A 22,884-nucleotide genomic window follows, 5' to 3' on the forward strand; every position below is an offset into this window, starting at 1 on the left:
CCTGCCCCCTTCCCTTACAAAGCAGGGTTGTCCATCGATATGAGCAAACCATCGATGGTTGCTACTATACTTGATGGTTTCATGTTACTGAAGTTAACCATTGACTGCTAACCCACCGATGGTCATCACTAGGGTACCTGGTCCGCTGCAAGGTCTCCCCAAAATTTGTGAGTCTCCCGGATATCCCGGGGGAGTATGGAAATAACTATCCCAATACATATGCTACCGGGAATTACGATTTTCGGTTAAAAAGATAAAGGAGCAACGCGTTCCGCACACAGGGGGCTAATGACTGCCCCCCACCACATGACACCACCAGCCTTCCACCAATCAGCTCTCACCCCACACATTCCTATACTAATTACTATTCCACCGTGCTGCATCAGGATCCTGCCTCAGCATTCTTCCTGTGGGATGGCTCCGGCTGTCAGATACACACCATACCCTGATATCACCCACACCATGGCGTGACTAACTACATTAGCTGCCCCTCCACCATACATCCCCATCATACCGAGGCTGGGCCGCCCGCTGCGACGGTCCCCAGCCCCTCCTCAGTCAGTCAGCGCCTTTCCCGCCCACCGCGCGCGCTACCTCCAATACACACAGACACGGGAGGCCCCTGCTGACGTCGCCGGAGACCCCTCGGTAATGCCGGGCGCAGCGCAACGCAGGGAGCACGAGCTCCACGGCCGGCCCCGCCCTCCCTCCTCGGCTCGCTCGCAGCCCGCTCGCAGCCCGCCCATTCCAAAACCTCCCGTCGTCCAATCAACGCCCCCCTCTGCTGCCGCACCCTCCATCCCTGCCCCGCCCCCTCCTACATCGTCTCCTTTCTCCTCCTTTCCCGCCACTCAGGCCCAGCCAATGGGTGGCGCCCCGCGGACCCGCCGGCCAATGGCGCGGCGGTGGCCGGTGCAGGGGGGTGTGGCGTGGGGCGCAGCGCGTGCTGGCGGTCTCTCAGTCGGCGCTGGTGTAGGGTGGAGTGCGGACGTGTCTGTGAGGAGCTGCGTGTCCCGGACTCCCAGTCATCGTCCCAGCGGCGGCGGGGGGACTGTCCGCCCGTATCCCAGCCAGGGGGGAGGCACCGGCCGCGCATACCGCTCTCTCTTCGTGTGTGTCACAGCGGGCGGCGGGGCTGCTTTGTCTGCTGCTCATCCCCCGGACACAACAAAGGCTCCGTGTGTGAGTATGGAGCGGGTGACAGGTGCTGATGCGCGGGGATGGTTGGGCGGCGGGTGCGGGCGAACGGAGGCTGTGTCCGTGCCCGGGTTGGAGGGCAGCGGCGTTGCCGGGGTACCGAGGGTGACGGAGGTATGGGGTGCGGGATGCATTAGCGGGCGGGTGTCTTTGAAGCAATGGCTTGTAGGAGATGGGAGCTTGCATATGGTGGCATGGCATACTGAGGGGAAGGTATCGGGGGAATGGCATACTGAAGAGAGCGTACGGGGGGCGGCATATTGGGGGGGAAGGCATATGGGGATGACATACTGAGAAGGCATGTAGGGGGTGGCATGTTGAGGAGAAGGCACATGTGGGGATGGCATATTTAAGGAGAGGGCATATTGACAAAGCATATGGGGGCAAGGCATATTTGGGGGTGGCATGTTGGAGCGTAACATATTAAGAAGGCATATGGGGGATGACATTGAGCAGAAGGCATGTTAGGGGTGGTATATGGGGGAGAAGTAATATTGAGCAGAAAGCATGTGGGTGGTGGCATATGGGGGGGTGGCATATTGAGGAGAAGGATTGTGGGGTTGGCATATTGAGGGGAAGGCACGTGGGGGGTTGGCATATTGAGGGGAAGGCACGTGGGGGGTTGGCATATTGAGGTGAAGGCACGTGGGGGGTTGGTATATTGAGGTAGAGGGGGAATGGCATATTGAGGAGAAGGCACGTGGCGGGGGGATCTCGTATTGAGGAGAAGACACGTGGCGGGGGGATCCTGTATCGAGGAGAAAGCACGTGGTGGGGGGGATCTCATATTGAGGAGAAGGCACGTGGCAGGGGGGTGGCATGTTGAGGACAGGGCACGTGGCAGGGGGGTGGCATGTTGAGGACAGGGCACGTGGCGGGGGGGGCATGTTGAGGACAGGGCACGTGGTGGGGGGTGGCATATTGAGGTGAAGGCACGTGGGGGGTTGGCATATTGAGGTAGAGGGGGAATGGCATATTGAGGAGAAGCCACGTGGCGGGGGGGATCTCGTATTGAGGAGAAGCCACGTGGCGGGGGGATCCTGTATCGAGGAGAAAGCACGTGGTGGGGGGATCTCATATTGAGGAGAAGGCACGTGGTGGGGGGATCTCATATTGAGGAGAAGGCACGTGGCGGGGGGATCTCATATTGAGGAGAAGGCACGTGGCAGGGGGTGGCATGTTGAGGACAGGGCACGTGGCGGGGGGGGGCATGTTGAGGACAGGGCACGTGGCGGGGGGGGCATGTTGAGGACGGCACGTGGGGGGTTGGCATGTTGAGGTGAAGGCACGTGGGGGGTTGGCATATTGAGGTAGAGGGGGAATGGCATATTGAGGAGAAGGCACGTGGCGGGGGGGATCTCGTATTGAGGAGAAGCCACGTGGCGGGGGGATCCTGTATCGAGGAGAAAGCACGTGGTGGGGGGATCTCATATTGAGGAGAAGGCACGTGGCAGGGGGGGTGGCATGTTGAGGACAGGGCACGTGGCAGGGGGATCTCATATTGAGGACAGGGCACGTGGCGGGGGGGCATGTTGAGGACAGGGCACGTGGCGGGGGGGGCATGTTGAGGACAGGGCACGTGGCGGGGGTGGCATGTTGAGGACAGGGCACGTGGCGGGGGTGGCATGTTGAGGACAGGGCACGTGGCGGGGGTGGCATGTTGAGGACAGGGCACGTGGCGGGGGTGGCATGTTGAGGACAGGGCACGTGGCGGGGGTGGCATGTTGAGGACAGGGCACGTGGCGGGGGTGGCATGTTGAGGACAGGGCACGTGGCGGGGGTGGCATGTTGAGGACAGGGCACGTGGCGGGGGTGGCATGTTGAGGACAGGGCACGTGGCGGGGGTGGCATGTTGAGGACAGGGCACGTGGCGGGGGTGGCATGTTGAGGACAGGGCACGTGGCGGGGGTGGCATGTTGAGGACAGGGCACGTGGCGGGGGTGGCATGTTGAGGACAGGGCACGTGGCGGGGGTGGCATGTTGAGGACAGGGCACGTGGCGGGGGGGTGGCATGTTGAGGACAAGGCACGTGGTGGGGGGGTGGCATGTTGAGGACAAGGCACGTGGTGGGGAAGGAAGCTGGCCTGTTGAGGTGAAGGGGTGTATGGGGAAGAAGCTGACCCGTTCAGGTGAAGGGGTGTATGAGGGGTAGGCTGGCCAGTTGAGGTGAAGGGATGTTTGGGGAGGAAGCTGGCTTGTTGAGAAGGGGTATGCGGAGGAGGGGGGGGGGGGGGGGTGTTGGCCTATTGAGTAGAGCTTGGCTGTCATATCAATGTGTATATGGGGCAGGTAATGGTTAGCATTACTGCCTCACAGCACTGAGGTCATGGGTTCAATTCCCACCATGGCTCTAACGGTGTGGAGTTTGTATATTCTCCCCGTACTTGCGTGGGTTTCCTCCGGGTACTCCGGTTTCCTCCCACAATCCAAAAATATACTGGTAGGTTAATTGGCTCCCAACAAAAATTAACCCTAGTGTGAATGTGTGTACATGTGATAGGGAATATAGATTGTAAGCTCCACTGGGGCAGGGACTGATGTGAATGGGCAAGTACTCTCTGTACAGCGCTGCGGAATATGTGTGTGCTATATAAATAACTGGTAATAATAATATGGGGGAGAAGGGGTATGGTGGGAAGCCATATGGAGAGAAGAGCTGTAGATGGCTGGCATTTGATAGGGGGGGGGGGGTGTTTTGCTGGCGTTTTAGAGGGAGGGGAGCAGGAATGGCGATAAGACACCGGTAGTTTAGGGGGTGAACGCGTATTGGGTTACCGGGCATTCTAAGTAAAAGGGATATGGGATGGGGGTAGGTGTTGATGTATAAAGTAGATGTAATATGGATGGTCAATTGAGAAGGAGATGGGTATGTGGGGGGGGCGATATGTTAGACATGAAGGGAAGTTGCTATTTTTAAAGGAGGGAACAAACTGGGAGGTGATGAATTGTGGGAAGGCAAGATGGAAGGAGGCCTGGATTTTGATGAAGGGCAGTGGCACTGGACTGATATGGGATAGTAGTTTGCGCTCAGCAATGCAGCAATTGTTCATACATATAATAAATTAGCAGCTGGTGTTTATAACTGGCCCATGAAAGAAAAGTGCACGCAGCACCCACATGCTATGACACTTCATACCCACAGGGGGCGACAGTGTGTCTGTACTTGCATTGATGTATACTTGTGTTTTTCAAATGTAGTGTTCTGGACGTTTGTCTACTCCACATTATACACCACAGGGCTTAATTTACAGTTCCTGCTTCGTTTACAGTGTACGCATTTGTCTCCAGAACCAGCAGTTTACTGTATGGAATCTGTATGTTCGTTACTTAAATGCTGTAGAATGTTCCATAGTAATATATTTGCTGTGTCACATCCAGAATGGGAGTGAAGTCTATTACAGATGCAGAGTGAGCATGCTTTCTGCATTAATGATCATACGCTTGCAGCTATGTCAGTATGCTAAGCAGTCTGCAGCACACTAATGTAGAGTACATGGCGCTATCTAATAGCTTTTTAACACCGGTTACATTGAAGGTAAAGCATAATGACTGGCATCACGGAGAGCCAAGAGTAATGCAGTCTAAATATACAGCGTTTGAGTCCTGGCCATCCTCTGAGGCTTCACTGCATTTCTGTCTGGGCTCCGACATAATGGCGCCTGTCAGTGATGATTTAACCACAATTCAGCAGTCACGGACATTTTAAAATACTGAATTGGAAAACGTATTTCACGGTGGCAAAAGTCTCAGAATGACTGGTATAAAGAGGTAGGCTAAGCTTGACTGTTACCGCCGCTCTCCCCAGCTCCTCTGGCTGTACGGTTTAAGGTATGATCATTTGGACAGATGAACGGAGTATATGACATTGCAGTTGTTTCAGGGGCCATGCACGCTGCCCTATTAGCTGCAGTGTGGCGCGGGCAGCTTCATACATAGAACCCAGTCTGCATTTTAATTTAATTTTAATATACAATGACTGCATCCAGTTAGGATTTCCAATACGGCCGATTGACCGTAATGATGTGGACTGCCAGAACACGATTCTTCAGCTGGTTGCACACATCGGCGATGCATTTCATCACCAGAACACTGCACGATCCGCCGTACGGCGACGCAATATATTGTTACATGCATAATGTAACTACGCCACGTCGTGTGTTGCATCGTCCCATCTGATCTGCTCAGACAATGAATTGGGTGGGTTTGGGGGTACACACTATACAGTAGTTGTTGTGGATCACAAGATCGGCCAATATATCGTATAGTTTGGTTCAGTGATATCTAATATAATTGTTTTGGGCAGATGTATCGGCTGGGATGTGACTGTGCTACTGACTATGGTGCACTCTGTGTATTCATGTTTTGCTTCTTTTTCTCCAGGTGTAATTTGCTGTCTTTGGAAAACCCACTTAGCAGAGTTTCTACAATCCGCATTTCTCATCTTTCCCATCTTCTGCTCAAAGTAAGTAATGTGGTTACTTATGACTGTCATTGTGCTGGATAGAGAAGGTTGTGGGTGGGAGGTGGCATACATCTGCCATCATTACAATGTGTAAAAGGTTACACTTGGATGGGGGCCGGTGTCTTATGTGTTTTAAATGTGTTATAGGGCCTTTTGGAATTAAAGGTATTATGCATTCAATATTGTCAATATGTTACCCTCCTGATCTCTTCTTGAAATAGTTGATTAATGAATGGAGTTGTTTATGTTGCGCAATATTTTCTGTGTCTTGGAAATTACCTGAGTGACGTGAGCCAGCGGCTAATTGAGGACTGTTTGGCACGTGTCGATTGAGGTGTTTTATCTGTAAATATTTCCAGGCACTAGCGGAGCTTTGGGGGGGGGGGGGGGGTAATTCAGAGTTGATCACAGCAGCAAATTTGTTAGCAGTTGGGCAAAACCATGTGCACTGCAGGATGGGGAGGCAGATATAACGTGCAGAGAGAGTTAGATTTGGGTGGGTTATTTTGTTTCTGTGCAGGGTAAATACTGGCTGCTTTATTTCTACACTGCAATTTAGATTTCAGTTTGTACACACCACACCCAAATCTAACTCTCTGCACATGTTACATCTGCCCCCCTGCAGTGCACATGGTTTTGCCCAACTGCTAACAAATTTGCTGCTGCGATCAACTCTGAATTACCCCCATGGTCGGGCTATGTTTAGCTACCTGCCTGCCATTGCACACGGTAACCGAGTGATCTTGGGAAGGAATTAAATTCCCTGACTAATGCGATGCGCTGTTCCACATAGAGGTTTGAGGGAAACATTGCTGCATTGGCACTACCGTAATTGCAGATGAGTGTGCAGTTCGGCCTGGCCGAGGTTCCTGGATGCGTACAATGCTGAATTAAATCCTATAATCAAATATATATTTAGAAATATGATCTGCATGGTGGACTCGCGCATTTTACTATAATGGCAGTATATACTTAAAGCACGTTCGGACCATAATTACCGCACCAAATATGTTCAGCAGATTATTGACCAGCATAACCTCTGGATCTAGGCACGCAGGCCTTTCATAAATTGGTGCAGTCTGTTTCGTTATTGTACAGGTGAATAGAGCGGGATTTGAGTTGCATCTGTCTTGTGTAGAGAGATCAGTGCAGCGCGCACAGCTGTTCTAGGCAGCGTAGGGCATATTATGCCGCGTCTCCATCCAAGTCCGCAAGACAACTGTGTGCCCTGCAGCAGCACCCCTCCTCCGCTACATTCGAGATTTGTGTTTCCGTGCTCACCTGTCATTACACAGTACAGGGGAGAGACTGACGGAAAATAAAGCACACAGCCTCCGGTTCACGTTTGGGAGCAGAGTCTGGTCACTAGGTAACAGAAACGTGGAGCCACCAGACGTAGACTAGGGAGCTGCAACTTAGTGCCTGGATTACGCTCTCTAGGTTTGCTGTCAATGGGCTTTATCTCAAATTAGCTAGTGACACTGAAAAAGGTAATCCTCAAATACGAAGCCAAGCTAAATGCTAATGACTTGGTATAGGCGTGCCTCGGCAGGTTTTCACGAGCGGCAGCCTGCGTTGCTGACACGCCTATTGTGAGGCGCAGCGGGCAGTAGAAGTATTCCTGTGCATTCAGGACAGGAAGTCACGTGATGCCAAGCACATTCACTCTAGATGTTGTAATGCCTGTGTCGGTGAAAGCGGAGTGGTGATTTTGTTGTTGTGTAATTGAGCTTTATTGATGTGTATGACGCTTTGTGCATATGCTGGTTTGTAACGTGCATCCGTCACCAGGTTTGAGGCCGGGAGGTATCTGTAAACCAAGCCTTGTTACTTGACTTTCAGATCGCAGCGCTACTTATTCATAAGCAGATACTGGAAACGTGCGACATTCTGGTGCTGTTACTGCGGAGCCAGTTGACATCCCCCCAAACCTGTCTGTGTTTAGTAACCCTCTGCAAAATGTGATGAGTCTTGACACACAAACCCACACTGTAGACCAGGGATGGGGAACCTTTGGCCCTCCGGCTGTTGTTGAACTACACATACCAGCCTACTCTGCTACAGTTTTGCTTTTTGGCCATGCTAAAACTGTTGCAGTGCATGCCGGGTTGTGTAGTTCAACAGCTGGTGGGCCAAAGGTTCCCCATCCATGCTGTAGACCAGGGGTGGGGAACCTTTTTTCTACTAAGGGCCATTTGGATATTTATAAAATCCTTCGGGGGGGCATACAAAAATTATCAACTTTAAAAATGATCCTGCCCCCAGTAGATATGGCCTCCGTCACTTGTTATGCCCCATTAGATATGCCCCGTCACTTGTTATGCCCTTTATTAGCGATGCTTACACACACACACACACACACACACACACACACACACACACACACACACACACACACACACACACACACACACACACACACACACACAACAATACTCACCAGCCCCGCTCCTGCTTCCGGACCGTTGCCCTCCGCCTGGCTGCTCGCTCCTCAGAACTATGGGAGAGAAGTCATGACATCTCTCCCATAACACCGCACAGCAGCACACGCACACTGCCAGAGCCAGACGCCGGAGCTCGGGAGTGAGCTCCTGCCTCCGGCTGCTACTGAGGGTAAGAAGCCAGGCGCCCACTAGTAAAAAAATCTCAGCGGGCGCCCGGCTAGGTGAGCCTGGCCGGGCCGGATCAAGTAGCTCTGCGGGCCTTATATGGCCCTCGGGCCTGAGGTTCCCCACCCCTGCTGTAGACGATAGAGGCATGGGTAACAGAACGCTTCAAGATGGGTTCACGGGTGTAAAAATTGTTATTCCTAAAGATAGTTTGTGTGTGGCTAGACGCACCCCTTCCCTTGGCATGTTACCATTTCAGTGTTGTCACTTAATAACACAAGCTACCTCATATGAATCTGCTACTCTATAGCTTATGTCGTGTAGGAGCGTTTGGCCTGTAACAAGGGCATTCTTTCCATTCCCACAGACCTGTGGAAGCGAACGGGAGGGGGTGATTTGGCTTTTTGTGGCGTGCGCCTGCACCACTGACTTCTATTTCCTGCTGACTTGCACATGTTTTTCTGATTTGATGCAAAACTAGGCAGCTGGCGACCGTCCTCTCCTAGCGTATATTGCATTTTGTGATCCGTGCTTTGCTTCCAGAGTGCATCAGATGGGTCGCGGTGGCTGCACGGTCGGTCGCTCAAACCAGTGCTGAATGATTTCCTTCCTCCATGTTTCCGACTGTTGGGGTGTATTTAGGTAGAGGGTGGAAGTGAGCATGTGACTGAGCGCGGATCCACAGTAAGAGCAGGCTTACAATGGGGAAGCATGCCACTAGTTATATAGTATAATGTGCCTCCCCTGGAGGCTGCGGCAGAGTATGCATGTATTTACACGCTGACGTCAAACGTCAGTGGAAATATTTTGCTGCTTCAACAGGAAAGTGCTTCTTAATAAAACAGTCAAAAGGAAGATGCCGTCTGTCTTGTTTGTGCCACATTCTGCGCCCGGATGCTGGCCTCTTCAGACGTCCTTACGATGTCACTTGCAGGGGATAATACAGCGCTGTTATCTGTGTCACCATTACCTGAAGCCCACAACCGCTGTTATTACTGAGTGACATCTGACCTCTACTTGATATAAGATAAAGGGACTGATTGACCGCAATAGATAGGACTCTGTGGCTGTCAATGGACACCCGACCAGACAGTACATTCAATTTAACCACTCGCAGATTTTGTGTAGGTCTGTTTGACTCTCTAAACCCTGTCCCCGATGCTGTGCTAAGAATGACACCCCATTGACTTTGTATACAGATGCCTGGCTGGCAGTACGAAGTAATGCCAAACACATGTGCGTGAGATCTGGCCGTTCCCTGTGCATCATATGTTACTACAGAGAGGCACGGACTGCTCCAGACACTGCCCTGGTGTTTCAGCAGCTCCCCGGCATCTGCCGGTGACACTCCCTGTCTGCTTCGTGAGCGACGGTTACACTCTCATCCACCCCACAGCCAATAAAAGGGGACTTAATTCGCTGTCACTAGCTGCTGCGCTTTGCGTAGCAACGCCAGTAATTAGGTGGCCAGTATGGGTTGTAATATCAGACAATATACATTATTATATTATATTTGTTTTTAATGAAGGACACAAGTTGGAATTGATGAGGCAGGAATCTGGTAAAACAAAGACCAGGCATATGGTATAGAGTTTGTGTAAATAAGATCTAGACGGTCTTCCTAGAGTAACGGAGTACCTACTTTGTATGCTGACGGCTCAGGGCTCTAACCAAGAGGGACGTGCCTCTGTCAGGGAAAGGGTTAAGAATGAATGATCTGGTTTTAGGGCCGAGACCTGCTTACACCACTAGTTCAGACAACATGGCTGCTTGTTAACGTGTCTCTTCTGTAACCCCTCGTGCGCCGCACAAAGCTGGCCGGGCATCTCAGGAAGGGGCTGTCCCGCACAGTGCACACGTTAACCGTCTGTGTGCTGCCTTTGTGTGGGTAAAGGGTTCAGATCGCGCATCCAGCCTCCTGTCTGTATTGCTGAGTGTACTGTGGGTGGGGGGATGGCTGTATTTCGGCTACAGAGAATGCGGAGAGACAGGAAGGGGCTGTCTGTGCCTTCTCCATCTCTTTGTGCGGGAGGCCGGGCTTTGTGAAGAAATCTGCCAGCACATTGTGCCGGCTGGTGATGTGTCCCTGCTCAGGTGTCTGCAGGGAATCTGTGTGTCTGCTGCAAATGCTCTTTATGCAGACCGAGCAGGGGGTGGCGGGTTCCAAAGATTCTCTCCTGTGATTAATGCTGTCTAAGGTTTTGTCCGTGCCCCGAGGATGGACGAGCACAGTGTCTTGCAGGGGCGAGGCTTCGCTCTGACTATTTGAGTGGGGGGGGGGGGGGGATGCAGTGTTTGCCTGCATCTCTTTTGTGCAGCTCTCCAGGTTGCAGCAGGATGGATGGGGGAGGGCAGCATGTGGCTGCCTTGTAACATTACACTGAGCCTATTGTTAGCTGGCTGCGCCTCTGCAGCTGGGAATTGTACAGCAGATCTCACTGCGTCAGCTTGACAGCCTGCGTCGTGAGGGAGGGGGAGGGTACAGATTGAGAGCGCTGTGCAATGTCAATGATCCTTAAAATAAGTGAGGGGTGGGGGGGGGGCGGGGGGAGTTATACCCTCTGCGGGAAGCAGTGTTCATAATATATTTTTCTTGAATTGCTTTAATAGCGCCCACTACACATGTCAGCGTTGCTTGTACCTCGCCTGTTTTTCTTTTTTTATTTATTATTGGATAACAAAACCAGTATTCTGTCCAACCGTCTTGGCAGTGTGTGGCTGGAATCTGTAGTTACCAGGTACCTCTGCTCTGCATTAATACTTGTCTTACTGGCATATGGTGCCACAGCGGTACGCAGCGCTGAGCGGTGCATATATAAAGCAAGGAAATGCACGATAGACAAAATGGCTGCAGAAAGGAATGGCTAGGCCGGGTCTATTGGGAAACGTGCACAGCTGAGATGAGGAGTGAGCATGACTGGGACAGGCGTGTGTAGTATAGCCACCCATCCTAGTATACAGCATGGCGAGTGCTGCTCTGTGTTCGGACAAGAGTAACGCAGCTCTGTGCCAGAAGGACGGATTGTGCCATGTCTTGTATAGCCATAATTGTCTGATACGTCGCAGTTTCAGGGCACCCGGTGATATGTATAGCAATGTTTGGCTCTATCGCTTTTTAGTCATTTACAAGTAGAACATGTAGTGGCACTGTGCCACCGTCTAAACATCACTGATGGTAGATGCCAGAAGAGATCTGCTCTAGGCTGAGGTTTTGTCAATCTAAGATCATTTACTAATAATTTACCTAGTCACTGGGCCATGGCGATATGTCGCCTAGGCCTTACAGATCACAGGACAGCCTGCAGCGACTTGTAACAACGCAAATGCAAGGTAATCCTTCACGACCCAATCCGGGAGCGCGGGGGTTCTTTGTTTTTATGTCAAGCTGGGCCCACAGACCTGTATTATACAATGTTGACATAGAGAAGTTGTAATGTTGGTCTCCCTGCAAGGGAGTGCTTACATTTATCTGCAATGTCTGGTGTTGGACAGGAGCATGTATATATTCATTTTTTTTCATTTTTTTTTTCTCTTTATTTTATGTGCAGACCACCTCCTAGGGTGCCGTCCATCTCTATACCCCCCGGGCCTGAGAAAATGTGCAGCTCCACTGGTCGTATCTGGTTTCTGACAGACAGGAGGATAAAAGATGACTACCCCCAGCAGGAGATTCTGCGCGCGCTCAAAGCCAAATGTTGCGAGGAAGAGCTGGAGTTCCGCTACTTGCTCATGGATGAGGTAGTACTGACCATTGAGCAAGGGAACCTGGGTAAGTGAAGCTCCTTGTGCCCCCCTGGGGGGCGTAGGTAGTGGTCTTTATTCTATCCATATCTAACGCTGTACAGTCTTCTTTCTGGTATATTCCTACGGTGTCTGTCTCCTCTCCGCTGTGTCATTCTGTTCCCAAACGGAACCCTGAATTTCACAGCCACATTCCAAACGAAACTATTACTGCTGAGGAAATTCTCCCAGCACAAGGTACTATGGTATATGTTCCCCAACATACGCCAGCCTGTTAATGACTTGAAAATAACCGGCTAATTTGGTAAAGAATAAAATATGTACAAGAGAATCTGCAAGGTGTTTTAACATATAAAAGGAGTTCCTTGATATGTTATGCACAGGGGATGTAGTCAGAATACAGACGCCGGGATCCCGACTGCCAGAATGTCGGCAGCACCGCCACAGCTATTCCCACTCCTGGGTGTCCACAAAACCTTCAGCGAGCCACCAAGCCCGTAAGGGGTGGCTTCGTTGCGCTCGACAGCCCCCCCCCCCCCCCCCCGGTCGACATTCTGGCAGTCGGGATCCCAGTGTCTGTGTTCTGACCGCCGGGATCCTGTACCCAACCCATGCGCAGCAGGTTGCAATTAAAGCGTGCCCCCCTCCTGTTGTATTTGCTTTACCCCATGTGTTAAACATCACTCCATCCACGAATACCAGTAGATTGTCCTTGCAGCCTTAGCGAATGTTACAAAATTGAATGTACATAAGATTCTACGCATACTGCCATATATGTGCGGCAGTGTGGATTTAATATGCCGTTAGTGTCCTAGATTGCTAAGCACCACTTATATTATCTTGTAGGTCATACTGTGCCACCGTGTACAAGTTAAGGGTTAAGTTATGGGGCAGCCACACAAATGTTTCTATAAACATGCACCTTGTCTCCTGTTTTTACGATGTGTAACTGATTACACAGGTGAGAGTATAATGCTAAACACTGCTTGTTGCCGGTTCTTAGCGTCTCTTTAGCACACTGGGGATGGGGGGGGGGGGGCATCAAGCCTTAGAGAGAGAGAGAGGGTGAACAATTTGCTTCTGTCATTTCATAGGCTGCTAGATAAATGAGTTAGCTGGTTGGCAACCTCTCTGCTTTCTCTCCAAGGCTTGATGCGTCTCCCCCCTGAGTGACCTGTCTGCAGTACGAAGGGTCCCTTTCAGCAGTGTCAGCGCATCCGCTCAGCCTGCTGCACGTTAATCACCTTTATTGGTTTTCTCTTTTTGCCCACTGAAGGGATTTCCTCTGTGGTATAGATTCCATTCTCCCTCTCTGCGTTCCCAGCACTGCTTCCTCCCCGCTCCCTTCAGCTGTGAGCTGTCTGGCAGCTGCAATGCGGCTACGATGACAGTGCAAGTGACACTGGGAAGGATCCCTTGTCCTTACATTGCCGCTGGCACAGGTTCCGCCCTCAAATTGCACTTCTATTCTGGTGTAGCCTCTGTAATGCGCACGCTATAGAGCGATCGGATTGTGTCGCACATTGCACTTTGAAATGTGCCAAATCACTTTATTCTCTTTAACGGCCATGATTCCCCTAACACGCCACAATGTACAGGAGGGCTTAGAGTGGGATCCATCGCACGCAGGGCAGGTCAGAGGTCGCTGAGCACACAATTGATTGGTTTAGTCCGCGGCTGTGGGGGTGGTTTGTGGTAGAGTTTGCACGCCTGTGTGTGAAGAGGCTTATGTGCCGGTGTTTTCTCTATTATAAGGGCTGACTACGTTTTCCTGCTTGTTCGCTGACGAAGCAGTCGCTGTTTTATAGAATTTCCCATGCATGAGATAATAGAGCATATCTTGCGGCATCTGACTGTAAACGTCTGTCTGACCTCACTGCCCTGTGTGAACCCAGTGATCCCTACTCTGGGGATCGGTTTACAGGCTTGTTGCAGCCTCTGATCAGCACAAGGCTGTGCTTTCTAATAATACGCTGTAACTGCTGCCTTGTAAGATAACCTTCATGCAATATAACATAAAGTGATATGACTAGATTATCCTTTATCAGCTATTCATATAGTGCTCACAGGACTTTAGAGGACAGTCGGTCCCTCCAGTCCTTGTCCCAGTGGAGTTTACAATCTGTTTTCCCTGTAGTATGGGCGCGTTTTCTTTTTTGTCTGAAGCTCGGTAACCAAACTGTTTTTGGAGTGTCATAAGAAACTGGAACACACCCAATGGAAAATTGCTCAAACCCATGGGAGAACATAAAAACTCTACATATACATAATTCTGTGTAGAGTTTGTAAGTTCTCCCATCAGTTTGAGCAAATTTGCTTTTGGGTGTGTTCCAGGTTGGATTCAAACTCCTAACCACCGTGCTGTGAAGCAGGAATACTACCACTTTCCCCCAAATACAGATTTAGATCATGGGGATGTCTTCCCAGAACTCCATTGAGAAGCATTTTCAGTCTCTGCTTCAATGTCCTCATTCTCTACACTTGCGTTATGACCTACCTGTATTTATCTGCCCTGTACCCCTCTCACGCTGGGTGTTAATCTGCAGGGCTCCACCACGTTTCATGTCTGTGCATTTATTGCTTTATGTTGATGGCATAGTGTAATCTATCGTGTAAATGTTTAGGCTTTAGTTTCACCGGAGACAGATATTTTCAACGCTGCTTTTTTATTTTTATTTTTGTTCAGGCCTACGTGTAAATGGAGAGTTCATTTCTGCGTATCCCCAGGTTGTTGTAGTCCGTGTGCCTACTCCCTGGGTGCAGAGTGACAGTGACATCACCGTCCTTAGACATCTGGAGAAGATGGGTTGTCGACTAATGAACCGGCCACAGGCTATCCTCAACTGTGTGAACAAGTTCTGGACCTTTCAGGAGCTGGCTGGCCATGGCGTTCCGCTCCCAGATACTTTCTCTTATGGTGAGTCTGTTTTTTTTGTTTTATTATTTCTCCCTGGCCCGTGAACCAAAATGAAGATATTTAAGCAAGTGCCTTTATTGAGAAATTCTTACTGCAGCACATTATGTCATTGCTGTTATTAACCTTGTCTTATTAACAGGTGGCCATGAAAACTTTGCAAAAATGATTGACGAGGCCGAAGTCCTGGAGTTTCCCATGGTTGTGAAGAACACCCGGGGACATAGAGGTGAGTTGGCTATGCTGAACCCAAGAGGTGCTATGTATGCTTAGACGATTAGATTACTGTAATGCCCTCTACCTTGGTCTCCCAGCAAAAGAATTGCACCGCTTACAGCTGGTGCAAAACACAGCTGCCAGGCTGTTAACCAACCAGCCCCGTTCTAGCCACATAACACCCATCCTCTCTCTACTCCCTTCACTGGCTGCCTGTAAGATGGCGAATCATCTTCAAGATTGGCTTACTGAGTTTCAAAGCATTACATGACTAGGGCCCAAGGTACCTGAAGCAGCTTCTGACTCCATACTGCCCCACTCGATTACTGCGATCTGTAGATGAAGGACTTTTAGCAGTACCTAGAATCTCCAGTAATTCATCTGGGGGTCGAGCTTTTAGACATGCGGCTTCGACTCTATGGAACTCACTTCCAAGCACAGTGCGAGAGGCCCCAACAATAGAATCCTTCAAAAGTAGACTCAAGACTTTCCTGTTTACTCAGGCATTCCCATAATGTCCCTTTAGTATCTACATGCTTCTGTATCTTATTAAAAGCTGTTCTGTACTTCATCATTTTCTGTGTTATATTATGCTATGTATCTGTTAAGCGCCTTGAGTCCTTTTGGAGAAAGAGCGTTATATAAATAAAATTATTATGCAGTTCTTAATTACCTGTTGTCGGTAGTTGAACCTAGTTTCAGAAAGTACTAAGCTGACATGTCAGCAGTGCGGACCCCCCCCCCGCGCGCCGCCGTGTTAATTGCTGACGTGTGTGAGACCAGTCTTCTGAATGCTGCCATAGAGAATAAAGGCTCCTGATTTACACTGACTTATGCTTCCTAGGTAAGGCTGTGTTTTTAGCCCGGGATAAACACCACCTGGCGGATCTGAGTCACCTCATCCGGCACGAAGCCCCGTACCTGTTCCAGAAATACGTCCAGGAGTCTCACGGGAGGGACGTGAGAGTGATTGTCGTTGGTGGCCGGGTAATTGGCACGATGCTCCGATGCTCTACCGATGGCAGGATGCAGAGCAACTGCTCACTAGGTAGCCAATGTTCCAGATACTTTCATAGCTATCTCATTTAGCAGTGGCACAGAACTGACAAACATTTTAACCCTTCTACCTAAACTTAATGCAGGCTGATTCTTATGGCCTTTGCTTTCTGTCTAGCACGCGCCAAAGGCCTCTGCTTTCCCGTCGTCTTTCTGCCATCCCTTCTTACCTCTGTCTGATTTCTTGTCTTTTTCTCCCTTCTTACCTGTCTGATCTCTTGTCGTCTTTCTGCCCTCCCTTCTTACCTCCTTTGTCTGATCTCTTGTCGTCTTTCTCCATCCCTTCTTACCTTTGTCTGATCTCTTGTCAAACAGGAGGTGTCGGAATGATGTGCACGCTCAGCGAGCAGGGCAAGCAGCTCGCCATACAAGTCTCCAACATCCTGGGAATGGACGTGTGCGGCATCGACCTGCTCACCAAAGAAGACGGCTCCTTCTGCGTGTGCGAGGCGAACGCCAACGTGGGCTTCATCGCTTTCGACAAGGCCTGCAACATGGACGTTGCCGCAATGGTGGCCGATTACGCCATCTCGCTGCTGCCGAGTCGACTCACCAGACGGATGTCCCTCCTCTCTGTCGTGTCCAGCGCCAGCGAGACGAGCGAGCCTGAGCTGCCTGGCGTCACTTCCGGCACAGGAATTGACGTGCCTGCCCCGATGCTCCACCATCACGAGGCTGGAGACAGCATGAGTGCCAGCTCCAGCTCTGTGGACAGTGACCCCGACACTGCCACCGAGAGGGAGCTCCTCACCAAGGGAGCCATCTTTAACATGAACCAGCTTCTTGCCAGTGAAATCAAGCTTTTGGTGGAATAGAAGATTGGAATGGGGAGGGGGGTGGGGGTGGGTTGTGAAAAGTGGGTGGGGGGTGTCAGGTGGGGGAATGTCGGGGATCTAGCACGTGTAAATATTGAAAGGCGCCATTACTGCCGGTGTTGGGGCATGGGATTTGGGAGGGTGGGTGGGGGGATGACTCCGAATCCCTGTTGTAAATGAGGCTGCACCACTGAGCGATGAGTTGGAAAGTGGGGAAGTAGATGTTGGGAGTCTTTCTTACATATAACCGTGGACATGGTGTATAAAGGGGAAGTATATATCAATATATTTCTTATGTTCTGCACAATAATAGTTGTACTTTCCACTCTTTTACGTTACGTGTAATTGCATAATTCATCCTATATGTGTTTCTGCCGAAGCTTGGGGTGTCTCTTCTCTGGGGACACCCTCTTAAGTTGGAAAGCCGTGTCTTGCCATGGCTCACATGCTGCGCTGTCCTCTTGAGGCTGCTGTAGACTGTGTAGAGCCACTTTTATTTTTTAATCTGTAAAGAGCCATCTCTTACCAGTGAGCTCAATGATGATCTGTCTTGGCCTCCGGCAGTCTCCCAACGAGAGACTACTTGTGGGATAAGGAGAGTTCTGGTTTGTGGTCCCTGCTGTTGTTGAGATCACTGGCAAGATGTGACTTCACAGGTATGCTAAATATATAGAATATACTTCACCTTTATACAATGCAATGTGTAAGTGATGAGAGCACGGTCTGCGGTCTGTTGAGTGATGTCACCAGTAATCACAGATTCCGGGGGAGCACTTATTGTGATCTACGTTACATGGTTTCTTATAAGCCGGATCTGATGTAGAAAGACAGAACCGCCTGACCTGCCTTTACGCACATTGCCATGTCTGATGTAGAACCAGAAAGGGGTCAGGAACGCTGTGCACTTGGACCATGTCAGACAGATGGTGAATGGTCTGTGGAGGCCTCTCATGGTCGCTCCTACTTTTCATGCTGCTGACCTGCGTTTCATGGAGTAAGTCATGTCCTGTAGAGCTGGGGTGACGCGTATAGTTATCCTGTATCTTCCACAATGCATGTGCATGAACTGGTATGCCTCCATTGTCTCACTTGCAAATGTATGGGGCACAAGAAAGATGGAGGACAGTGCGAGCTCAATGCTATTCCCACGGTCCTGATGGAACCACCCAATACTCAGTGCCACTCAAGATGCATTGTGTGCCAGTCCCTGGTAACAACCTTAATTAGTAGTATTGCATACATACCTGTAATTTTTGTCATAAGAATAATTTAAAATGTGGAGCAGGGGGGGAGTTTTTCTCCCCCTTGTGGATGTGACTTGTGAATATCACTGTCATGTCTGCCTTGGAGCTGTTGACACCTCTTTATATGCAATGTGGTTCAATCGAGACTCTGTACCCTCTTCTCTCGTGCCTCCTTCCCTGCCAGCCCCTCATTTTCTTAGTGCCCCCATCACCTATACTGCGAGCTAGCAAGTTTGCAGGCTGTGCCAGTGCTTGTGACTATGCGGAGCGCCTCCCTGACCTCACCAGTTCCTGGTGAATACGGTATGCCGACGATACGGCACAGCCTGCAAACTGGCTGACTCCGGCCGGTATAGGTGATAGTGGGGGGGCACTATAAGACATTAAGCTCCACTATGCCTGTACCAAAAGCAGCCTTTATGCCTCAAATTCTTGTACCGTTCATTTCGGCACGTTCCCTGACGCCCCCCCTGTAAGATCTTATATATATGTATATGTATGCACAAGGCTATCTGGTTTATTTGTACGCAACCCTTTAACTGCCAGCAGAGCATTGCAGAATTGGTTTGATCATGCAAAGCACCAATGCCTCTGGTAATGAAAGGGGATTTGCTCCTTCCCCACTTTCGTTTTGTCAACTCTGTTTCTGCTGTGCTCCAGCTGTGAAAAGGTTGATCGCAGTGTTACATGAAACTGTTAGTTTTTTGTTTTATATCGCCCTTCAGATATGTACATTTTTGTTTTTCCTTTAAACCCAGATTGCTGCTTTTTTTTTTTTTTTTTTTTTGTATTTTTCTTTATTTTGTTTCCTTTTTTTTTTTTTTTTTTTTGCACTGTGTGGAGGGTCCAAGTGGGCAAAAGGGAGGTTTATAGATGCGTAGTAGACCTCACTTTGTTTTTTACCCGTTACTCTCTGGCTTCAGGGTTTTACTGGTTAAGGTGGTCCTCCCTCCCCCCCTCATAAATTAATTTTCCTTCCTTCCCTCTTAAGAGGCCACTGGCCACAATTTTAATAAAGGTTAGTAAAAGGTGTCCTCGGCCCCATTCCATGACTAAGATTGGTCTGTCCCCATGTTTTTACTGTAGCTTTGCTATGTTGTTGGACCACCGGCAGTAGTAAGTGATGTTAGAAGTATGGGTACATGTGCTTATTTGTAAAGTAACACAATGAGAAGATGCATTGTACATTCCTCACTCCAGTCTCTGGGATACTTGTGGCAGGAGAATTAGTGTTTTATAATTTTAGAGATTTGTGAATACGCCCTCTTGTTTTCAGCATCGCTGCACCCGCTGTGGTTTGTTCCAAACCGCCGAGTATCTCCGCGCAGTGAGTAAGGGGGTCGGTGTCTTAAATGTCCGCATCTTAAAGAGCGACCCTCCAAAACGTTTCTGCTGCCAAAGCAGCTTTTGGTTTTATTGCACAGACTAAGAAGGTGGAAGGGGGTCCAGATCCATAAGTAGAAGGCGGTGACCTGCAGCTAGTTCCTCTCACAATCCTACCTCCTCCCCTGGCCCTGTCTGGTTTAGTCCTTTGTTTAGTCCTTTTTAATAACACCCACACACTACAGAGGGTGACAGGGGGCTCTCCCTTTTCCCCACTCCTCCATCGCAGTGCTGTTTTTTTGTTGTTGGGTTTTTTTTTTTTTATATTCTTACTAGTCTTATTTAAGCCAACAGCCAAAAAAACAAAAAAAAATAAATAAATTTTTTTGCTGGAATGTAATAAATTGTCAAAGTATGAACAGAATCCTGGCTGTGACGTTTTCATGTGCAATTTGTTTGAGGCTGTTGTGTAGGTTTGGATGCTGACGGAACAGATGCCCTGTGGTTTATTCTGTGCTCACTGGCTGACACCTCGGCAAATGTGTCACGTCCGTGAACGTGCTCTGAAGCATTCCAACACCGATAGCCTGGGTAACTGGATGTTACTCGGAACAGCAACGGACACCTTGAGCAGTTTGCAGGGACCACATGGTAGTTAATTCGGGTTTTATGAGGCGAGAATAGCCAAATGTGTCCCTTTTAATCGGTTTGTATAAAGCTATTTTGATGTTTGTCAATATGTCTTGTCTATTCTCTCCAAGTCTGCAGCTTCTGGTCAGGAAAAGGTTCTAGTGGGGGAACGTTGCTACATGTCCTTGGAGCACAGACACAATTAATGGCTGGTATTTCATACTGATTACTTGGTGGTGGCAGTCTGTAATTGTACATTATCAGAGGGGACACATTGCAGCCTCATGTACACAGCCATCAAACACCCTCATTTCCAGTAACTGTTTCTGCAATGTAAATGAGCATAATAGAATAAAATGTTTCTATAATAAGGTTGGATTGCTGTGCTCCAGTAAGCATATACTTTAGTTCATGGGTCTTCAACCTACCACCCTCCAGCTACTGCGGAACTACATATCCCAGCATGCCATGCCTTAACAGTAGTACTGTGGCAGGGCATGCTGGGAAGTGTAGTTGCACAGCAACTGGAGTGCCGCAGGTTGAAGATCCATGTTTCTGTCCTTTTCAGTACATCCTAAGGGCTTTCTTAGGACTCCCTTTGGGATGGCTCTCGCTCTGTACATGGTTGCAGGTACTATAGCCAACACTATCCGCCAATACCATTGCCTGTTGCTTTACCACATAATGAAAGGCAACACACACTGGCGATTTAAAAGATACAAATATAGCGACGGCTCTATTTTGCGTAGGACTATTTTTACAATAACATTGAAGTAATGGTTTGAGCAAAACACTACATGCTAAATAATTTTAAACCCTGTTTCTACTCCAATTATGTGAAGTGTTCCCTGAAAGGATCCTGGATTAGCCTGGCCTCTGTAAAACATTTTTATGTGCTTGCAGAGTCAATGATTGCATCCGGGGCTTCTAAAATTGTCTGGTACTGCTTTGACATAAATGTTAATCTTCAATACATAGAATTATTGCTGTTATGTTAGTGTACACTGTAGGAATTTAGTTGCCTAGCAGTTGTCTGTATTTTGTTCATTGAATTCTGCCTGTCAGCATAACATTACAATGGTGCTTTCTTCTACAGACACTAAATTATCTTTTACAGCAGGCACTAGTTGCTATAAATGTTCCTCGCTCACTCAGACGCAACCTAGATGTTCAATCTATTATGTGGTATACATGGAGTCCTTCACTTTTGTTAAACTCTAGTGTTTTTTGTTTTTGTTTTGTTTTTGTTTTTTTGTAGACAGACACCAAGGACGATTGGTCTAAATTATTCATCGGTTTTATAAATTCTAGCTTCTTCAGGCTTACCTGTGACTTTGTAGCTTCCTGATGTATCGGACGCCCTGACTCCAACCTAAACCGCTTATCTTGTGGACAGTGGTTGAAGATCTGCCTACCATTTTGTGTTGCTCTTCATGTGGCTGCCAAATGACCAACTGAAGGAGGAACAAGAATTCTGTGAAGTTTAGATGCAGGACCATTTCATGAGGAATCCTGGAGGCCAAGTAGAATGGGTGTAGAGAAGAACACAGGTTGAGGAGCAAACACTATCCCTTGACAAGGAACCAGGGAGGATTGCAAATCCTAATGCATGGTGAATCCAGAGGCATATACAGCAGACAAGTGGTCAGGACTGTTTCTTGTTTTCATGTGAAAAACAGGAGCAGATAGTTTGCAGAAATGTATAGAAGGATATGCCCACCTTGTCCAGAATGTATAGGCAAGTCGAGGAACCGAGATCCAGGGAATTGCATGGTCAGTACCAAGGTGGGACATCGGGATTCGATTATTGTCGGAGAGGCCAGAAATTAATGTAGTCGTCACTGGTAGAAGGAGCATACATGCCGCCATAGATGTTGCTTCCAGGGATCAGAGATGGTGGTTTCCCTAACAATGCTCACACTGCAAGAGATCCTGACCTGATCAATGTGGGACAGTTATTGGACACTAACAAGCTCCAGTGATGCTGCACAGCCAGAGGGAAGAGCGGCAGGATCATGTCTGGTTTCTCTACTTGCAAATGTTTGGATAACCTTGGCACTTCGGGAAAGCAACAGCACGGACTGTTATGACTATCTGTGTGTAGATATCTGTCAGTAACCAGAGGTATGCAGTTACACTTGATTGGAGATTATAGAACAATGTATGAAAGACGAATGATTAGGGAGGAGAGGAGTGCTAGGTTATTACTAATTAAAGACTCATTAACCTCACAAATGTTGTTTGCCTAATTGTATCCAGTAGTGGGGAAAGTTATGTTCTACAGGTTTAGCTTATCTGGCTTTTGGGTTTGAGTGTAGTAGGCGTTCTGGCCTTGGTTTAGCTCTGTTTTATCTGTGGGTACATTATGTCCATAAGAATATCAAGCCAGCTCACTTGCTGCCATGTTGGTAGTTAAGATGACCACGATGGGTTGAATACATTTTGATGGTAAATGCATTAAAAATTAACGCGCCATATAAAATAATGCAAACATGATGGCAATATCTCCTTAATCACATTTTATAATTGGGAACGAAGGAAGAATATTCATTAATGGAAAGGAATGTATTGGGCTAAAGTGGTGTAAATGCATAGATACACTTGGTCTTCATGATCATTTGTTCCTTCTGTGAATCCTAGAGACGCACAAATTATGTCAGATGATTATGTATGCATA

General features: G+C 48.9%; 1 protein-coding gene and 1 long non-coding RNA gene across 2 annotated transcripts; both read left to right on the plus strand.

The window, feature by feature from the left end:
- Nucleotides 1–935: 935 nt before the first annotated feature.
- RIMKLB (ribosomal modification protein rimK like family member B) lies at nt 936–17,026 on the plus strand. The gene is made up of 7 exons (XM_063962530.1): nt 936–1,182; nt 5,578–5,659; nt 11,817–12,037; nt 14,696–14,926; nt 15,066–15,152; nt 15,984–16,187; nt 16,511–17,026. Exons 3-7 carry the CDS (start codon nt 11,866–11,868, stop codon nt 17,008–17,010), a joined length of 1,194 nt encoding a protein of 397 aa, XP_063818600.1. The 5' UTR covers nt 936–1,182; nt 5,578–5,659; nt 11,817–11,865; the 3' UTR covers nt 17,011–17,026.
- Nucleotides 17,027–17,125: 99 nt separating this feature from the next.
- LOC135056858 (uncharacterized) lies at nt 17,126–22,442 on the plus strand. The gene is made up of 2 exons (XR_010244089.1): nt 17,126–20,419; nt 21,466–22,442. It is a non-coding gene; the product is annotated as an uncharacterized LOC135056858 (long non-coding RNA).
- The last annotated feature ends 442 nt before the right edge of the window (nt 22,443–22,884 follow it).

The sequence above is a fragment of the Pseudophryne corroboree genome, chromosome 3 (genome assembly GCF_028390025.1).
Source record: "Pseudophryne corroboree isolate aPseCor3 chromosome 3, aPseCor3.hap2, whole genome shotgun sequence".
In the NCBI taxonomy this organism is placed as follows: domain Eukaryota; kingdom Metazoa; phylum Chordata; class Amphibia; order Anura; family Myobatrachidae; genus Pseudophryne; species Pseudophryne corroboree.

Coding starts and splice junctions, on each gene's coding strand:
- RIMKLB (XM_063962530.1), top strand. CDS start 11,866: ATGTGCAGCTCCACTGGTCGTATCTGGTTTCTGACAGACAGGAGGATA. Junction 12,038..14,695: donor CATTGAGCAAGGGAACCTGG/GTAAGTGAAGCT, acceptor ATTTTTGTTCAG/GCCTACGTGTAAATGGAGAG. Junction 15,153..15,983: donor GAACACCCGGGGACATAGAG/GTGAGTTGGCTA, acceptor TATGCTTCCTAG/GTAAGGCTGTGTTTTTAGCC.